The 20,154-nt window shown below is 41.8% G+C and overlaps 1 protein-coding gene across 6 annotated transcripts in view; it reads right to left on the minus strand.

Annotated features, from left to right (window-relative positions):
* Positions 1-20,154, minus strand: part of DZANK1 (double zinc ribbon and ankyrin repeat domains 1) — a 120,040-nt gene that overhangs the window by 4,349 nt on the left and 95,537 nt on the right. For 5 of the 6 annotated variants that reach the window (XM_073236964.1, XM_037022496.2, XM_073236963.1 and 2 more), the window contains 6 exons: positions 19,339-19,442; positions 17,345-17,419; positions 15,508-15,604; positions 14,968-15,068; positions 14,019-14,099; positions 13,374-13,501 (listed from right to left, as the gene is read on the minus strand). In XM_073236964.1, the coding sequence (XP_073093065.1) occupies positions 13,374-13,501; positions 14,019-14,099; positions 14,968-15,068; positions 15,508-15,604; positions 17,345-17,419; positions 19,339-19,442 (586 nt within the window). The remainder of the gene's footprint in view (positions 1-13,373; positions 13,502-14,018; positions 14,100-14,967; positions 15,069-15,507; positions 15,605-17,344; positions 17,420-19,338; positions 19,443-20,154) is intronic. The other variant, XM_037022495.2, reaches the window with a different exon arrangement.

Genomic DNA, 20,154 nt, shown 5'->3' on the forward strand with positions numbered 1-20,154 from the left:
AGAATTAAAGGAGGAAATAGAATGCAATACATTCATTTTAGGAGACTTCAACACACCACTCACTCCAAAGGACAGATCCACCAGACAGAAAATAAGTAAGGACACGAGGCACTGAACACACTAGAACAGATGGACCTAATAGACATCTACAGAACTCTACACCCAAAAGCAACAGGATACACATTCTTCTCAAGTGCACATGGAGCATTCTCCAGAATAGACCACATACTAGGCCACAAAAAGAGCCTCAGTAAACTCAAAAAGATTGAAATTCTACCAACCAACTTCTCAGACCACAAACGTATAAAACTAGAAATAAATTGTACAAAGAAAGCAAAAAGGCTCACAAATACATGGAAGCTTAACAACATGCTCCTAAATAATTAATGGATCAATGACCAAATCAAAGTAGAGATCAAGCAATATATGGAAACAAATGACAACAACACAAAGCCCCAACTTCTGTGGGACGCAGCGAAAGCAGTTTTAAAAGGAAAGTATATAGCAATCCAGGCATATTTAAAGAAGGAAGAACAATCCCAAATGAATAGTCTAAAGACACAATTATCAAAATTAGAAAAAGAAGAACAAATGAGGCCTAAAGTCAGCAGACAGAGGGACATAATAAAGATCAGAGGAGAAATAAATAAAATTGAGAATAAAACAATAGAAAAAATCAATGAAACCAAGAGCTGGTTCTTTGAGAAAATAAATAAAGTAGATAAGCCCCTACCCAGAATAAGTAAGAGAAAACGAGAATCTACACACATCAACAGAATCAGAAATGAGATAGAAAAAATCATGACGGACCCCACAGAAATACAAAGAATTATTAGAGAATACTACAAAAAACTAGATGCTAACAAGCTTGAAAACCTAGAAGAAATGGACAACTTCCTAGAAAAATACAACGTTCCAAGACTGACCAAGGAAGAATGAGAAAATCTAAACAGACCAATTCCAGCAAAGAAATTGAATCGGTAATCAAAAAACTACCCAAGAGCAAAACTTCCGGGCCAGATGGATTTACCACAGAGTGTTATCAGACATACAGACAAGACATAATACCAATTCTCCTTAAAGTTTTCCAAAAAACAGAAGAAGAGGGAAAACTTCCAGACTCATTCTATGAAGCCAGTATCACCCTAATACCAAAACCAGGAAAAGACCCCACCAAAAAAGAACAGACCAATATCCCTGATGAACACAGATGCAAAAATACTCAACAAAATATTAGCAAACCGAATTAAAAAATACATCAAGAGGATCATATACCGTGATTAAGTGGGATTCATCTCATGGATGCAAGGATGGTACAACATATGAAAATCCATCAACATCATCCACCACATCAACAAAAAGAAAGACAAAAACCACATGATCATCTCCGTAGATGCTGAAAAAGCATTCAACAAAATTCAACATCCATTCATGATAAAAACTCTCAGCAAAATGGGTATAGAGGGCAAGTACCTCAACATAATAAAGGCCATATGTGAAAAACCCACAGCCAACATCTTACTGAACAGAAAGAAGCTGAAAGCATTTCCTCTAAGATTGGGAACAAGACAGGGATGCCCACTCTCCCCACTGCTATTCAACATAGTACTGGAGGTCCTAGCCATGGCAATTAGACAAAACAAAGAAATTCAAGGAATCCAGATCGGTAAAGAAAAAGTCAAACTGTCTCTATTTGTAGATGACATGATATTGTACATAAAAAACCCTAAAGACTCCACTCCAAAATTACTAGAACTGATATTGGAATACAGCAAAGTTGCAGGATACAAAATTAATACACAGAAATCTGAGACTTTCCTATATACTAACAATGAACTAATAGGAAGAGAAATCAGGAAAACAATTCCATTCACAATTGCATCAAAAAGATAAAAATACCTAGGAATAAACCTAACCAAGGAAGTGAAAGACCTATACCCCCAAAAAATACAAGACATTCTTGAGAGAAATTAAAGAGGACACTAACAAATGGAAACTCATCCCATGCTCTTGGCTAGGACAGAATTAATATTGTTAAAATGGCCATCCTGCCCAAAGCAAACTACACATACAACACAATCCCTATGAAATTACCAACAGCATTCTTCAATGAACTGGAACAAATAGTTCAAAAATTCATATGGAACCACCAAAGACCCCAAATAGCCAAAGCAATCCTGAGAAGGAAGAATAAAGTGGGAGGGATTTCGCTCCCCAACTTCAAGCTCTACTACAAAGCCACAGTAATCAAGACAATTTGTTACTGGCACAAGAACAGAGTCACAGACCAGTGGAACAGAATAGAGTCCCCAGACATTAACCCAAACATATATGGTCAATTAATATACGATAAAGGAGCCATGGACATATAATGGGGAAATGACAGCGTCTTCAACAGCTGGAGTTGGCAAAACTGGACAGCTACATGCAACAGAATGAAACTGGATCATTGTCTAACCCCATACACAAAAGTAAATTCTAAATGGATCAAAGACCTGAATCTAAGTCATAAAACCATAGAACTCTTAGCAAAAAACATAGCAAATGTCTCTTGGGTATAAACATGAGCAACTTCTTCATGAACGTATCTCCCCAGGCAAAGGACACAAAAGCAAAAATGAACAAGTGGGACTATATCAAGCTGAAAAGCCTCTGTACAGCAAAGGACACCATCAATAGAACAAAAAGGTATCCCACAGTATGGGAGAACATATTCATAAATGACAGATCTGATAAAGGGTTGACTTCCAAAATATATAAAGAGCTCATGTACCTCAACAAACAAAAAGTGAACAATCCAATTAATAAATGGGTAAAGGAGCTGAACAGACAGTTCTCCAAAGAAGATATTCAGATGGCCAACAGACACATGAAAAGATGCTCCACATCGCTAGTCATCAGAGAAATGCAAATTAAATCCACAATGCGATATGACCTCACACCAGTAAGTATCGCCACCATCCAAAAGACAAACAACAACAAATGTTGGTGAGGTTGTGGAGAAAGGGGAACCCTCCTATACTGCTGGTGGGAATGTAAATTAGTTCAACCTTTGTGGAAAGCAGTATGGAGGTTCCTCAAAAAGCTCAAAATAGAAATACCATTTGACCCAGGAATCCCACTTCTAGGAATTTACCCTAAGAATGCAGTAGCCCAGTTTGAAAAAGACAGATGCACCCCTATGTTTATCACAGCACTATTTACAATAGCCAAGAAATGGAAGCAACTTAAGTGTCTCAGTAGATGAATGGATAAAGAAGATGTGGTACATATACACAATGGAATATTACTCAGCCACAAGAAGAAGACAGATCCTACCATTTTCAATAACATGGATGGAGCTAGAGGGTATTATGCTCGGTGAAATAAGCCAGGCAGAGAAAGACAAGTACCAAATGATTTCCCTCATCTGTGGAGTATAAGAACAAAGCAATAACTGAAGGAACAAAACAGCAGCAGACTCATAGAACCCAACAATGGACTAACAGTTACCAAAGGGAAAGGGACTGGGGAGGATGGGTGGGAAGGGAGGGAGAAGGGACGGGAAGAAGAAAGGGGGCCTTACGATTAGCCTGTATAATGTGGGGAGGGGGGCGCTGGAGAGCTGTGCAACACAGAGAAGACAAGTAGTGATTTTACAGCATCTTGCTACGCTGATGGACAATGACTGATGGGGTATGTGGGTGGGACTTTTGAAGGGGGGCGTCTAGTAAACATAATGTTCCTCATGTAATTGTAGATTAATTATACAAAAAAAAGGGCTCCTGATCACAAGTGGTAGGAGTAATGGAGAGTGGGAGTCATGACTGGAGTAGAAATGGGATAAGCAGTTGAGGTCTGCATTCTCTCAGTCCTTGCTCTTTCCCTTAGCACCCCTCACCGCCATCCCCTGTTCTGGCAGATGCACCTGCAGCCACAAATTTATCCCCATGAAAAAAGGTACAGTGGCCTCCTTTCTGAAGAAGGTAAGTGGAGCCTCTGTTGAGAACCAGACTAGCAGCTGCCGTGCTCAGAGGGGAGCTTTCCACTTGTCTTAGCCTGAAAGCAGCTTCATGTACACACAAACTCGCCAGCTGACAGGCTCCACTCAGGTTAACAGGATTCCCACTCATCTAGCCCATTCCCCATTCTCAAACATGGATGGACAACAGATGATCACAAACATATGAGAAATACCCAAATCATCAAAGAGAAAAACCAAGTCACACAAACGTAAGAAATTTAAAACAAGATGAAAACCTCATTGGTATCCTCAGAATGACTGAAGATAATATTAGACAAAAACATGAGGCCATGAAGAAGAAACAATCAGACCAAAAAGTAGGTCTAAGAAAGCAAATATGCATTTTGAAATAAAAAGTATTCAATAGGAGGATTAGGCACATTTCTTAAAGAGAAAAGGGGAGATGAAAAATATGGAAAAAAAGAGAAAAGAAAGATATAAGGGATCAATTCAAAGTGTCCACTATCCAACTAATAGGAATTCTAGAAGGTTCTCTATTAAAAACTTGGAAAGGAGAAAGCACCAGAGATAACCCAAGAAATTTTTTGTGAACTGAAGACAAACATGACTTGCAGTCTGAATGGGCCAAATGGGTAATGATATACAGCACATCAAAAAATACCCTTATAAAATTTCAGAACATCAAAGATTATGCTTCCAGAAAGAACAAATAGGTCACAAATAAACAAGAACTTTCATAGGCTATGCTGGATGCTAGAAATCAAGAAAAGGCAGCTTTCTAAAACTTGAGGAAAAATTATTTTGAACACAGAAATTAATATCAAAATATTAATCAAGAATGAAGACAAAAGAAAGTCATTTTTAGACATCCAAGGACTCAAAGTTGTCTTCTACACATCCTTTCTGAAGAGGTTATCTAAGGCCACATTTTAGCCTGACAAGGATTAAAACCAGGAAAGAAGAAAATATAAACAACAGCTATAATTTATTATTTGTATTCATATTATCACTAATATAAATATTTATATCTGATATATTGATAAATAATAATGCTATTAACATAATGTTATTAATTACTAAATAACTGTTAAAAATCCCATAATAGCCACTGTGCAGCAGGGCTGGAGAGCTGTCAGGCAAATATGAGTAGGAAGTATGATCCAAGGAGAATGTCTCTAAGAATGGGATTAAAAAAACAAGAAACCGTATGGGATTATGGATGTGGTGAAAGCATGTTTTTTTTTTTTGCATCTCATCCCATTGCTCTTGCATTTTTTTCTGCATCTCTGTGAAAGCATGTTTTTTTTTAAACTGGATAAACAAAGGAAATCAGTAATTCCAGGAAAATCAAAGGCACAAAAAACTATATGAGTTATCCACGGTTTATAAAAGAAAATGAAACGTTACACGATTTTGAATAATTTATGATGTGTAAGGCAAATCCATTTGACATATCTGGTAAGAAAATTCTACTGTGACTGGCCTAGGGTCATTAAGCTGAACCCACAAACAAGAACACGTAATCAGAGCATACCACTTGGTTCTACAATGAACAGTATTTATGTAGCCGTTATAACCCAATTGCTTTGTGCTTTTCATCTATTGTAAAGAATGGAAGTCTTCATCATGTTAACACAAGTAAATATAACTGTGATCAGTCTTGTAAAGACTTGTAAAAAACTAACAAGGTGGGAGAAGGGGAGGAAGTAGAGGTAAAGGTAAGGAGCACTAATATAAACTTATATACACTTACATGTGAAGCTCTCAAGAGTTACCATAGAAAGATGATGGTCAAAATATAGAAGTTTGGACATCTTATTTATGTTTATATCAGTTATTAATAAAGGAACCAAAAGTAGTGATAGAAGAATCAAAACATGAAGGTAGGGATAGAAATGCTCAGGTGGGGTCAGTGAGCCAAACATCATCCATCCATTCTGGCAAGAATCAATACATGTTGTCTAAGTATGCTAAATCAGGAATTGCTGGTTTAAGCATATTACTTAGTGACAGAGCTGTAGCTGATTCCCAGAACTTTAAAACAGTTAAACGTAGTTATCCCTGGGGGCAAGGAATGAGGATGAAAAAGTGAGGGTGACTCACACGTCTCAACACCCAAAAAGCAAATAATCCTATTAAAAAATGGGTGGAGGATCAGTCTGAACAGCCACTTCTCCAAAGAAGAAATTAAGATGGCCAACAGGCACATGAAAAAATGCTCCACATCACTAATTATCAGGGAAATGCAAATTAAAACCACAGTGAGATACCACCTCACACCAGTTAGGATGGCCAACATAGAAAAGACTAGGAACAACAAATGCTGGTAAGGATGCAGAGAAAGGGGAACCCTCCTACACTGCTGGTGGGAATGTAAACTAGTTCAACCACTGTGGGAAGCAGTATGGAGGTTCCTCAAAAAACTCAAAATAAAAATACCATTTGACCCAGGAATCCCACTCCTAGGAATTTACCCTAAGAATGCAGCAGCCCAGTTTGAAAAAGACATATGCACCCTTATGTTTATTGCAGCACTATTTACAATAGCCAAGAAAGGGAAGCAACCCAAATGTCCATCAGTAGATGAATGGATAAAGAAGATATGGTACATATACACAATGGAATATTATTCAGCTATAAGAAGAAAACAAATCCTACCATTTGCAACAACATGGATGGAGCTAGAGGGTATTATGAGCAGTGAAATAAGTCAGGTGGAGAAAGACAAGTATCAAATGATTTCACTCATCTGTGGAGCATAAGAACAAAGGAAAAACTGAAGGAACAAAACAGCAGCAGACTCACAGAACCCAAGGATGGATAACAACTACCAAAGGGAATGGGACTGGGGAGGATGGGTGGGAAGGGAGGGAGAATGAGAATAAAGTGCATTACGATTAGCATACATAATGTAGGGGGGGAGCACAGGAAAGGCAGTATAGCACAGAGAAGACAAGTAGTGACTCTAAAGCATCTTACTACACTGACGGACAGTGACTGTAATGGGATATGTGGTAGGGACCTGGTAATGGGGGGAATCTAGTAACCACAATGTTGCTTGTGTGATTGTACACTAATGATACCAAAAAACAATAACAAAAACCAAAAAAAGTGAGGGTGGAGGACTATCAAGCCTCCCCACAGGATTTGACTTTTTAATCATGTGCACATCTTAACTTTGATGAGAATTAAAGTTAGGTGTGTAAGAATTGTGTTTAAACACATACACAATTTAAAAAATCTTTCTGCCAGATTAATCATAAATAAAGCAATCTCATTTTGGACCAAAATGAATGAAGTCAGTGAACAAACCTCCCCAGCACTGCTTTGCACCTAAGCAAGTTTGTTCCTGACTAATTTTGTGTCTCCCATCCTGGGGGTAGGCAGGATCGTTTCCTGACCACACCCTCTATTCTCCTACCTTTGTAGCACTTAGTCTCTGAAATTACTTATTTGCTTGCTTGTTTATTGTCTGTCTTCTCCACTAAACTGTAAGCTCCACAAGGAAGGGACTTAGTCTTCATCACTGCAGTATCCCCATTGCCTATAATAGTGACTGGCATATGATAGGTGCTTAACAACCACTGGTAACATGAATGTATTAATGAAAAGAATGAAAAACAAATGTAAAGGAAGGGGTGCTGCCTCCAAGATTGAAACTCACATGAGTTGCATGAATTTCATGTAAATATGACCATAAATTTCTCCATCCAGTTGTGGAAGGAGGATCCCAGATTTGGGACCCAGAATCTGAACTGTAGATGGCTTTTCATTTTCCAGAGTAAATGAGGAACTTAGTACTTTCACTTATCTTCACAGTACCAGCACTCTCAAAATCAAACCACCCTAATGGTTTGAGATCTTATCTAATTTTAGATCTTACCACTCAAATAATTTCAGTTATTTATATTACTTATTTGGCCAAGGTTCCTGATGTCAAGCAAATCTGAACTGTGTGATCAGCTAGTTTCTACTCGTATTTCTCCGAGGCAACAGATGAAAATGGCTAAGCCATCTGCCTTCTGATAGTATTTCCATAAATTTCTGAAGATTTGCCCATTGGTTTTATACACATACTTCTTGTAAGCAACTAAGGTTTGGGGATCAGCCTTCATATTGTTGTTGTTGGTGGTGACATTACTATTATCTTTTATCAGATCAACAAAACTGATCTGTCAGGTATGGGGGAAAAAATTCCCTGTGTCCACCAGCACTGTAAGGCCACCACCTTACCAAGCGCTATGGTGGGTTGTCTCTTAAAAGCTCAATATATGTTAAGAACAGTCTCTAGATCCTTGCTTCTCCAACTGCGTTACCTGGACCACTGGCACCCCTGAGAGCATGTGAGAAATGCAGAATCCCGGTCCCCTCCCCGGTCTCATTAAAGTATGAGAAGCACTTATCAAATTCATCTTCTTAGAATACATCATGCCCTTCCTTTAATATAAAAATTCAGGCTTAGGAAGACTTGGTGACATTTATTAACAGTAATAGAATTAGAACTGAAACTGGATTAAGCCATTCTTACTCCTTTCACCCTGAGCTTCCATTATTTAAGGCCGGACCCAAGGCTACTGTCCCAGGCCTGACTCATGCTCATCCACATAGCCTATGTCAGCCATCATGTGGCCCATACTTTTCATCCAAAGCCTGGTAATCCTTTTTCATAATCACAGCATGACTGCTACCATTTATCAATGTCCATTAGGCTCTTCAGAGGTACTACAAATATATGATCTCATGTCATCTCCCAACCAACTCTATGACACATCCATTATTACAGATGAAAAGGCCTAGCAAGAAGAGTATGTCCGTTTTCTCCACATTCTGCTCCCTGCTGCCTCCACAGTCTGCCCTCTGTCTCCACAGAAGAGACTATTTTCCATGTCTCCTTTTGCAAACTTCCAAGTAGTTACCTTCAAAGTTTACATTTCTCATGAGGTCTTTCAGATCACCTATGCCTAGCTGTCACTGTCTCTGATTATTTGTTCATCTATTTAATACATATTTGAGTGTCAGCCTGGTGCCCCCATAGGTGGCCAGGGCCAGGGCCACCATGTCACATGTGACCCAGTGCTGATTCCCCTCCCAGGAAGCTCAGAGGACCCACTGCAAATGCAGAGGAGAGGGGTACAGAGCATGCTCTGGGGGCCCTGACAAAGGGTGTCTCAGTCACACCAAAGACACCCCTCCCCTGCTCATCTTTCCTCTTTTCTTCCTCCTTAGTGGCACAGGGCTTAACTGTCACTTCTGTCCCTTCATCCTTCAAGCTCCTTGGGTCTGCATAAGGCATTTACCCTTTAAACTTGGATATCATATGGTTGCTGCATCTCCTAAAAGACATACTGTCTTCTTCCTTCCCAACTCTCCCAAAACTGAGAGCAGAGTGTGCATTCTATGTACTGAATGGTGGTAGAGGGGAGGGCTTTTGATAGCTAGATTCCCTCTGTGGTGATTTCCTGCATAACCACAGTTCAGTTTTGGAAAACGATGATTTGTTACTCTGCTCACTCTAATGTGCATTGCTCCTCAATGTGCTTGCCATACTGGGGTTATGGCAAGAGTGCTAGATGGAACGCACCTTATCAGACCCCCATGCTTCAGAGTAGTGGCATGGGGTAAGTTTCCTTGTGAACTTGTTCCTCTAAGTATCTTGGTATTATCTCATCAGACCTTCTAGAACATGTTTTGTACAACAGGTATACTGTGGTGTTCTGTGAATTTGTATTTTAAAGACACAACTCAAAGCACAAACAACTCAAACCACTTATTCAAACTAAGTATTATAGTGGATTAAGGAACATTTTCTCTTTGTAAACCTTGAATTACCTACCAGAATACATCTCCAGTTGAGCCTCTAAGATGTATACTGATAGTTGCATTTTCCTCAGGTGGCTACTGGCACAGAACTAAAAGACTGCAGGTTTGGGACTGCCAGTGAGGAATGTAGCTACTGTCCAGAAGCAAACAGCACTTTGCTTTGTCCCTCTCCTAGTAAGACTCTGAATCTGTTTCAGACATCAGCTGGTAAGGAGCCAGCTTTCGTGAAGGATGTGACTTCTCCTTAGCTGTTCCCTTCCTGTAGAATATTTTTACTCTGGTAGGAAAGATACAAACATGGGAAACAGAAACACTAGGGAGGAGCCTCCTGCTACCTGCCACACTACCTAACAGAAGCTACCTTGTGCAGAGACCACCTACACTGCTTCTCTCCACAAACAAGCTCAAGGTGGGAAAGAACATTTTAATCCTTGTTTGCTAAGGAACAATTCATCTGAACGTCTTTTACAGGAAAGCCAGACCTCTGGATGGCTTGTGCCTCAAGAGCAGTAGGATGGATGAAGCCTTGGGATCATGTTTCTGGTTATGCAGAGGTCCAGCTGTGGGGTAGAGGCCAGGCTGACCCAATTCTAAACACTTCAAACTAACAAATATAAATTAGACTTAGCAGAACTGGCACTCAGTGGGAAAATGTGCTTTCTTCTCCCAGCATAAAGTAAAACAGAAGAGCTTTCTGTGCTCTGTTTTGGGGAGGGCCTCCCCTCCAGCTTTCCTCACCTGCCCCTCCATGTGAACTAAATTCTGCTGATAGGAACTATGATAATGCAGTGGGAGTGACAAAGGGCTATACCCTACACACCATTCAGATAGACGGTATAACCACAGTTATTAGACTGAGTAGAAATGCAATGAGATCACATCTGGAAAAATGTCGATTTATAGAATGATAATGAAGCAAAAATGGAAACTGAGGAACAGCAAAGCAAAACAGGTGACCTGTTCACTGTTCAGAGCAGCTTCATCCTCTTTGCTGGACTTTTCTTCATAAAGCCAGCATGCATCACTCTTAAGCATCAATTCAAAATGTGCTCAAAAGATTTTTGTATCAACCACAAACATTATACTTAAATGCCTTTAGAAAAGCTTGACTGAATTGTACATATATAAAGTATGCCTTAACACAAAACAAGTAGCATTATTTTTATTAATAAAGATAATATGGGTGTGGGATAAAGGAAGAAGCTGGCAGAATTTGAGGAATGTGAACCCAAAGGAAACCAGAGAAAGTAAACTCCAGCCATCACATATGTGCACCATGGTGCCGAACATTCTACCACAGAATAAACCCAAGAGAGGGATTGTGTCTACTGGTACTGCACAGAACTTACTAAAATGCACATAGGAAACTTAGTAGGGATATATATATATTTTTCCCCATGCAAGAGATTTTATTATCTGAAAGAGAAAATGGCTGCCCCCAGAGAGAGAGCAGCTTGTGGGTGAGGAAGTATGTTTTTAAGGAGTAGGGGTAGGGTGTGTTCTGTGTTGGTGATTGGATCTTAAGGGGTGGGCGGCCATCTGGTCATTGGTGATTGGATCTTAAGGGATGGGGTTCTTAGCATTTGCCTTCATTCCCATCTTTTTCTTTTCTTAATTGGGCCTCTGGGGAACTGGGTGTAGAATCTCATTCTCTAGCTACTTCCTGCTGGAAGGGGGTGCAGATTCTGGGGTTAGCGAGGCCATTGCTATAGAGTTGGGGAAGGGAAGGCATCTTGAGATGATTCGTGATGTCATCTAGCTGTTTTCATTACTCTTCATGAGAAGGCCTTGATAGCCCTGGAGGAGTAACTGGTTGACAGTATGGTTAGAAATTTTCAAAACTTGATTTTGAATGAATTCTTGGAATAGGTTAATGAAGCAGGGAAGGAAAAGGAGAAGAAGAAGAAGAAAGGTAATAGGGGCTAGGAGGGGAGGAGGGGCAGGAGCCAATTGAAGGGGTAAGGGAACGGATCATTAGGGGAGTTTTCTAGAAGTTTGGAGGCTTGTTCACAGAGGTGTTTGGTGCCATCCCGGAGGAGACCAGATTTGTTGGTGTAGAAGCAACATTGTTCTAGGAGTAGGGCACATATGCTGCCTTATGCAGCTGTAAGGAGGTCCTGCTTGGGTTTAGAGTAGATTACTGGAGGATTTATAGTCTGTGGAGTTGAAGGTGTAAGTGGTCCCATTGGGATGGAGAAGAATTGTGAAGAATGCATCAGTAGATGAATGGATAAAGAAGTGGTACATATACACAATGGAATATTATTCAGCCATAAGAAGAAAACAAATCCTACTATTTGCAACAACATGGATGGAGCTAGAGGGTATTATGCTCAGTGAAATAAGCCAGGCGGAGAGAGACAAGTACCAAATGATTTCACTCATATGTGGAGTGAGTATAAGAACAAAGAAAAGCTGAAGGAACAAAACAACAGCAGAATCACAGAACCCAAGAATGGACTAACAGTTACCAAAGGGAAAGGGACTGAAGAGGATGGGTGGGAAGGGAGGGATAAGGGCGGGGGGAAAGAAAGGGGGCCTTACGATTAGCATGTGTAATGTGGGGGGTGGGGCATGGGGAGGGCTGTACAACACAGAGAAGATGAGTAGGGATTCTGCAGCATCTTACTACATGGATGGACAGTGACTGTAATGGGGTTTGTGGTGGGGACTTGGTGAAGGGGGGAGCCTAGTAAACATAATGTTCTTCATGTAATTGTAGATTGATGATACCAAAAAACAAAAAACACTAGAGGGAATTTTGAAACAGAGAAAAACAGAAGCAAAGTTATTTAACTTCTGTTCCCTGTGCTGGCTTGACATACTCAGCGGCACGATTCACTGACCTGAGCCCTGACCTGGGCTTAGCAATGATTCAGGAGGCAGTAGTGTTAGATACTTGCCATATCCCTAGATTCAACAACTTGGTCTGCAGGATATAAGCAGTTAACATGAAGGATCTATACTTAGGGAACTTTCTACCCCAGGTTTCCAAAGTAATTTGCAAGAGAACACTAGACTCACAAGGCTGGGAGAGGTCAAGGGGAAGGTCTGGACTAAGCCTAGGAAAGTAACAAAGCTGTCCAGCATAATTTGATGTGACTCCCTCCTGCTTCACAGCTAGGAGAACGAAGGCACCAGGTGACTGTGAATTCATATGGGCCCCACTCCTCCCCAGTGGTGCTAGCATCCAGAGAAAATGGCATAAGGGTTTCTTTCTGCAGTAATGCTTCTTTTGTGGATCTTACAGTTCAGATCATGATGAAAATATGGCTTAACCGCCAAGGCTAATGATTTGCTGGTCCTGCAACAGCATAACGTCAATAGTTAATAAAATGTTTCATCACTTATATAGGCTACTAAAAATCAGGCAGTCCAGTAGTGCATTTAAAATGTTTTGTTTCACCTGGATATGGAAAACAGAAGCAGTTAAGTCTCTTATTAAGGCCAAAATGGGTTAAGATGGTTCTTAAACAGTTCAAATGGAACAGGGCACACACATGGATTAATTGTGCTGCAGAAGAGCCCCATGAGGCACTAGGAGCTACCGCATCATACCAGAACTCTCTTCTCACTGTGTTTCACTTACGGTCCCCACTGTTGGTCGATGTCTGCTCCTCTCTGCACAAGAACTGGAATTGCTTCATGGTGCTTATTCACAACAGCCATGGTTATAAGGGGTTGGTCCTTATTATCACTGCAGTTGGGATCTGCTCCCTGCAGCACAGAGAGAGAGAAAAGGACAAACTTGCCACAAAACCCTGCACTCAACAACATCAAAATGCCATCCTAATAAGTGTAACCAACATCCTTGACAGAAATAAACTGCTCAAAATCAGAAGGGGATCAGGAACCCAAAGACCCAGCCTATGACAGACAGAGGTGTCAAGTCACCCAGGGGATAAGAGCCCTGCACCCAAATCAGGAGGAGCAGGTACCCAGACAGGTTTGCTTCTTGAGGAAACATGAGTCCCATGGGATCATGGACCAGGAATCCCATCCACCTTCATGAACGTGATTTGGGCTCATGTGCACTCCTCTGCCCATTTTCTTTGCTATAAAAACTAGCAACAGATAACAATGTAAAATTTTTGACTAGCCATTTACTTCATTTCTAGACAGTTTTTAAACAGCACTATAATTATGACAGTATTGAACAAAACTTCCACGGGAAGGAGAGAGAGTCAGGCAGCCGGGCAGGAACCCTGAGAGAGCTGTGTCTGGGTGCACTTACGTCATCGAGCAGCTGCTCCATCACAGAAACTCTTCCTTCCCCTGTGGCTCCGACCTCCCTCAGCAGGAGCCTGTTCTCAGGCTACAGGATTACACAATGGGGTCATTTCCACCGCCACAGAATATTTTTACTGTCTTGTCCCACTTGCCCAGGCTCAACCCTCAAGGCAAACGCTTCTCTCCAGGGTTAAGTTTTGAGCCCCAGGGATGTAAGCGTGAGCATGTATGTGTGTGGGGGGTGAGGGGTGGTCTGCAACAGGCAGCAACACAAAAAAGCATGTCTAATGTAAATCTTGTTGGTTCTGAAACCTTGCCATGGGGAAGGATACCATACTGACACTGTGTTAAATTAAGTATAGGGATGCAATGAGAAACTTCGCAAAAAAACAGAAACCTCACAATTGTTTTATTATGAATGTTTCTAAAAAAAGACACAGGGAAGTGTTGGAAGGGAGGAAGGAAAGACAGCCCCATGCAGGAGTGAAACACCGGAGCACTTCACAGCACCACCCTCCCCAATGGAAAGGCCACTCAGGGGATCCTGAGACTTTCTCCTGCCCTCCCTGCCCACACACCCTCAGGGAAGTCTGCCACAGCATGCCCGCCACCCCAACAGGGACCTCGGGCCCACACACCATGCTGGGCACCCAGGCTAGTGCTGGTGCTAATCAAACTAGCCCTTCACTTGTCCACATGACTGAGGACCAAGGATCATCACATGGCTAACAGATCACGAACCAAAAACAGGAAAGAAAAGGATGGGCAGACAGAATAGACCCCAGAGGAAAGAGAAGTGATTCAGGAATATGATGGGAACTCAAAAATAATTCTGAATAATAATCTTGAGATATTTTAAAAGGTACTACAAAATAAAAAATATACCATTATTTTTTAAAAAGGGAATAGAAAATGAAAAGAAGACAGCTGTATGGATCAAGGAGTACACATACTGTAAGCGTCTCCTCCTTTTCTTGAAATTTTTTGGTCTTGAAAGTCTTTGTCCGCTTGACTTTTTTAGTGGTATCTGGGGTGCTCTGGCTATAGTCACTCACTGAAATGACAAAAGAGTCCAAACTGATGCCCCTGCCACTTCCCATGTAAACAGCTACTCTACCACCATGCTCCTTGAGGTCAGAAGGACAAAATGGCTTTTACAGACATTCTGTTTGATTGAACCTGGCAAGAAGGACTCCCGGAGCCACTCTTCCCAGCCCAGGACAAGAGGAGGCATGGGAAGGAGGGGAATAAAAGGGACTACAGCTTTTAGGTCCCAAAAGAGCACCACCACTACCTCCAAGTTTATCTCCCCAAGCTCTGTGAAAGACCTCAACAGTCTCACCCCTTCAGGGAAGTCAGAAGAATAAAATAGCTAGAACATGAAAGTAAATGCACCGTCAGGCTGGTAAATTTTAGACAATTCTTGGGCATCCTTGCCAAGTGAGTGTGTTCCTGGTCAACTGTTTCAAAATCACTGGGAGGATAAAACTCACCCAAGCTGGACCTGCTGCCGGACAGCCCATTACCACCCTCGGTGACACTGCTCAGGAAGTGGTCATTGAAATTCACTGCCTTGTTGAGGTAAGTGTTCTGGCCAATGGAAAAATTCAAGCACCAACAGAAAGAATGATTTCACTGCAGAATTTCATTAATCTTCACAGGCAAGCCTGAGACCTGGACACTTCCTCCCCTCCCCTCCTAACAGCCCCTCAGTCTGGCCTGTCCTCTCAGTCACTACAGCCACAGTCCCCTCCTCTCACACCAGGGTCACTACATCAGCCTCCTACCACGTTCCTGCCAGCCCACCTTCTGTGTGGCCTCCCCAGTTGCCTTCAAACAGTTTATAAGTAACTGTGTCTTTCCCTTGCTTAAAGACCTCCCATGTCTTAGAATAAGGGTGGCATGATGGGGAGGCTCAGTCTGCAGAGTTTAAATCCTATTTCTATCACTAGCTTGGGGACCTTGGAAGAAGCAAGTTGCTTAACTTATTGGAGCCCCAATTTTCTCACCTATAAAGTGGAAATATAATGGCCCACCTCAAAGGGATGCTGTGAAAGCACAATAAGGTAAATGGAGGTCTGTAAAATAAGCGTAAATGACTCATAGGCCCAGCCTGGAATTCTTTATCCAGCTGGACCGATTCTGCCCATGGCAGCCTATGCTACCCTCACGTGGCTGCCTGTTTCTCCATGGAGAGCCACCTGCTCTCCTGACTGCTAGAACACACGGGCTAAGAAAAAACACATATTAGACTTGGGGCTAACTACTCCACTTCTTAATAGACAGCACGGTGTAGATGCTCTGGTGACCACCCATTTCCCCTTAACCAAAGGTCCCCTTCTGGCCTATGGGTTGGCTGCTAAACAGCCCACAGCTTGGCCAGCCAACTGCCCTCAGCAGATGGTCACTGCCTTGCCCAGAGGCTATGCCCTGCCTCCCCATGCCTCAACTGGGGACAACTTTGCAGTGTCATTCACACCCCAGGGCTCCTTGTGGATCAGGTCAAGCTAGGCTTTACTTGTGACCACCTGTCCACTCAGCCCTCCGCTGCCTCGTCCCTCACTCCCCTCCTCCTGAAGTGCCTCCCACCCAAGCTCTGCACCAGCCACACAACCAGAACCAGGGCACTTAGTGCTTCACATGATTTCAAGGCATTTTCATGTGCATTAGCCCACTGGATAGCCCCAGCTGCCCTTTGTGTTAGGCAGGGCCCATGTACCTACCCTGATTTTAAAGACCGTTACCACCCTGCCAGGCACGAGGCTGGGGCCTAATAAGGGCTAGTTTGCTTCTCTTCCTTTTTCTTTACCCATTTTCTCAGTCCATTAATTGTTCTTCCATATATTCTGACTTTGTGTCCAGTGAAACTGAGCTGCCAATATTGATTAATGTATATCACACTCTTACAGGCTTGGTGGCAATGCTCCACTCACCATATAAGAGGGCAGATCAAGGGAGATAGGAACAGAAAGTTTGGTTTATTTTTTTATAGGCAAATAGATCAATGTACATATTGGCAAACATTTTTGTCAGTCTTTTGCCTATACACAGACTTCAGTGGATATAAGTAAGCCTGAAAACTATGGGACCAATAGCGGAGGTGATAATTCCTGCTCTTACTACATCTTTATGTGCCTGAACACTGGCTTCTTTGAGGTTTAGCACAGTTATTTAGCCAATTCTATGAAATTACTGGCCTGCAGTCAGTTTTACAATAATTGAAACTTTTCCTTTCTAAGGATCTCACAGAAGCATTTCTAATAAGGTGTGAGCTACAATTTACTGGTTCAGTCAATTCTCAGATAAATAACTTCTGAGGGTTTTACTCACCTTACTTGAGACTTGAATATAATTCAGCCTGATGCTAACTTCATATCCATCTTCATGGACAGTAGCAGAGATAAGCTTTTAAAAAAGTATTAGAGAGAATTCACAACCATGAGAATAGGACTCATTGTCCTGAGCAACAGCCAAGAAATTCTGAGATGTTAAACTGTAAAATTAATCAAATATTTAATAATACAAAAGAAGGCAGGAAAAGAAAAACAGAGGAACAAATACTAGATGAGATAGAACACAACTAGCAAAATGGCCAACACAGATCCAGCCATATCTATAATGCCATTAATTATAAGTGAACTAAGTTAACACTCCCATCAGTGAACAGAGACTGACCTACTAGATAAGAAAGCAAGCCCCAGATTTATATTCTTTACAAGAGACACACTTTATGTTTAATCAAGCCCCACGGCTTGATGTCATCACCCGGGAAAAGGTATCCTGGGGGACCAGGCCTTGCCAATCAAGAGCCAAGATCATAGTTGAGCAGCTTTCTCTGTAAGTAGTCAGAGAATTACATCAACCAGGAGTTAGCAAATGCTTTAAGGATCAGATAATAAGATTTCAGGATTTGGGGGCCATATTGCCATTGTCATCATAGCACAAAAGAAGATACCGATTTTAGTGAGTGCAGCTGTCATCCAATAAAATGATTTACAAAACTGGGTGGCAGGCTGGATTTGCCCCAAAGGCCATAGTTTGCAGGCCCCTGGATTAGGCCAATGAATTAATAAACCACAAAAATAGATTACCAAAGGAAACTGAGAAGCTGACAATAAAGGAGTTTAAATGTTTGCTTACTTGGTGGCAGGGGAGTGCTCAGGATGATTTTTAAAGGTTCCTTCTAGTCTCATGGCAAAAAGAGGAAGAGGTCTTCTCACTGAGGAGTCTATTTAGAATGGTGGTGTAGTACCAGAGAAAGGGCTAGGGGCGCAGGGCCTGACATACCTGCTTCAAATCCTGATTCCCAAGACTGCCAGTGCAGTCCTGGGCAGGTCTCCAAACCTCTTTAAGCCAGTTTTTCTGGGTATCAAATATGGCTTGTTCTTATAATCTACTGAAATGTGAAACAATACCCAAAACTCGGGGGCTCTAAACAGCAACCACTTTATTACATTCATGCATCTCAACAGGACATGGCAGGGATAGTTATCTTTGCTCCAGATGTCAAAGGCCTCAGCTGGGAAGACTCAAATGCCTAGGGGTGGCTCCACATTTGGGGGCTGGAATGACCTACAGTCTTATCACTCACCTACCTGGCTCCTGAGCCAGGATGACTGGAGGACAAGGTTCAGCCTGGGCTGCAGGGCAGGGTGGCTGGGCTCCAAGGAGTATAGGAAGTAAGTGTTCCAAGCAAGAGGAAGTCACGTGGCCTTGATGAACACACCTTGGGGGCCCCACTGCATCATTATCGCCATATTCTGTTAGTCCAACAACCACAAGGTGAGACTGTTCAAGGAGAGGGGACAGACTCTACCCTTTGAAGGAACACTTGCGAAGAATTTGTGGCTATTTTTTAAAAATTGCCAGAAAGGTAATACTCTAAACTTGTAGGTGTGTTATGAGGACTAGAGATGATGAGTATGATGCAGATATTAAGTGCACTGTTAAATGGTAACTCATAGGATTACAATTGCTGGTAATATAGTTTAGGATTTAAGCACACCTGGCTGGACTAAACTATTTGGGGTCTTTTAGCTCTGACCATCACAATTTCCATACATGTGGCATGGAAAAGCATGAGATGTTCACAATTGACTGTCTTTGGTCAGGTGCCCAAAGCAGATGCTGGGACAAGACTCATATGCAAGCGATTTACTAAGGCAGTGCTTGCAGGGGAGGAGAGTAAGGAAGTGTGGAAAGCAGCACAGAAAAGGAAGAGGAGCCAAGCAAGGTGTAATTTCAGGCAGAGCCCATGGAGGGGAACTTCAGCCTGATCCCACAGGACACAGTGGAGTTCTGAGTTCCATTCAGAGCTCACCCACCTTTCCCATCCTGGGTTCTGCAATCAAGGCCCGGAATTCAGGGTTGTTCTGAGCATAAGACCTGAGGTGAGCAGAGATGTGATCCAACTGTTTTCTCCAATACCCTAAAGAAGAGAAACCCATCCATGGGGACAATTCTTCTGAGGTTTAAGAAGGAAAAATGCTAGTGTGCAGCATGCTTCCTCGGAGAAGTTATTTTCCCTTGTTAAACTCTGTGATGGCTTTTACCCTCTGAGCCTCGACTACATACTAGAATAAGTTCCATTTTTATTCCCAGCTTTTTCTTTTTACACATGAATAGTCATGAATATTATAGAATCTCAAAAGAACATATTTTGATTGGGGTATTTTTCTTTTTTTTTTAAATTAAAGTATCACTACTATACAATATTATGAAGGTTTCACATGAACAACATTGTGGTTTCAACATTCACCCCCATTATCAAGTCCCCACCCCACTACATTGCAGTCACTGTCTATCAGCTAGTAATATGATATAGTCATTACATGTCTTCTCTGTGCTGTACTGCCTTCCCCATGATTTACCTACACTATGACTGTAAATCATAGTGTCCCTTAATCCCCTTCTCCCTCCATCCCCTCCCACCCTCCCCAACCCCTTCCCTTTGGTAACCACTAGCCCCTTCTTGGAGCCTGTGAGTCTGCTGCAGTTTTGTTCCTTCAGTTTTGCTTTGTTTTTATACTCCACAAATGGGTGAAGTCATTTGGTATTTGTCTTTCTCCATCTGGTTTATTTCACTGAGCATAATACTCTCTAGTCCATCCATGTTGTTGCAAATGGTAGGATTTGTTTTC

The sequence above is a fragment of the Manis javanica genome, chromosome 5, assembly GCF_040802235.1.
Source record: "Manis javanica isolate MJ-LG chromosome 5, MJ_LKY, whole genome shotgun sequence".
In the NCBI taxonomy this organism is placed as follows: Eukaryota; Metazoa; Chordata; class Mammalia; order Pholidota; family Manidae; genus Manis; species Manis javanica.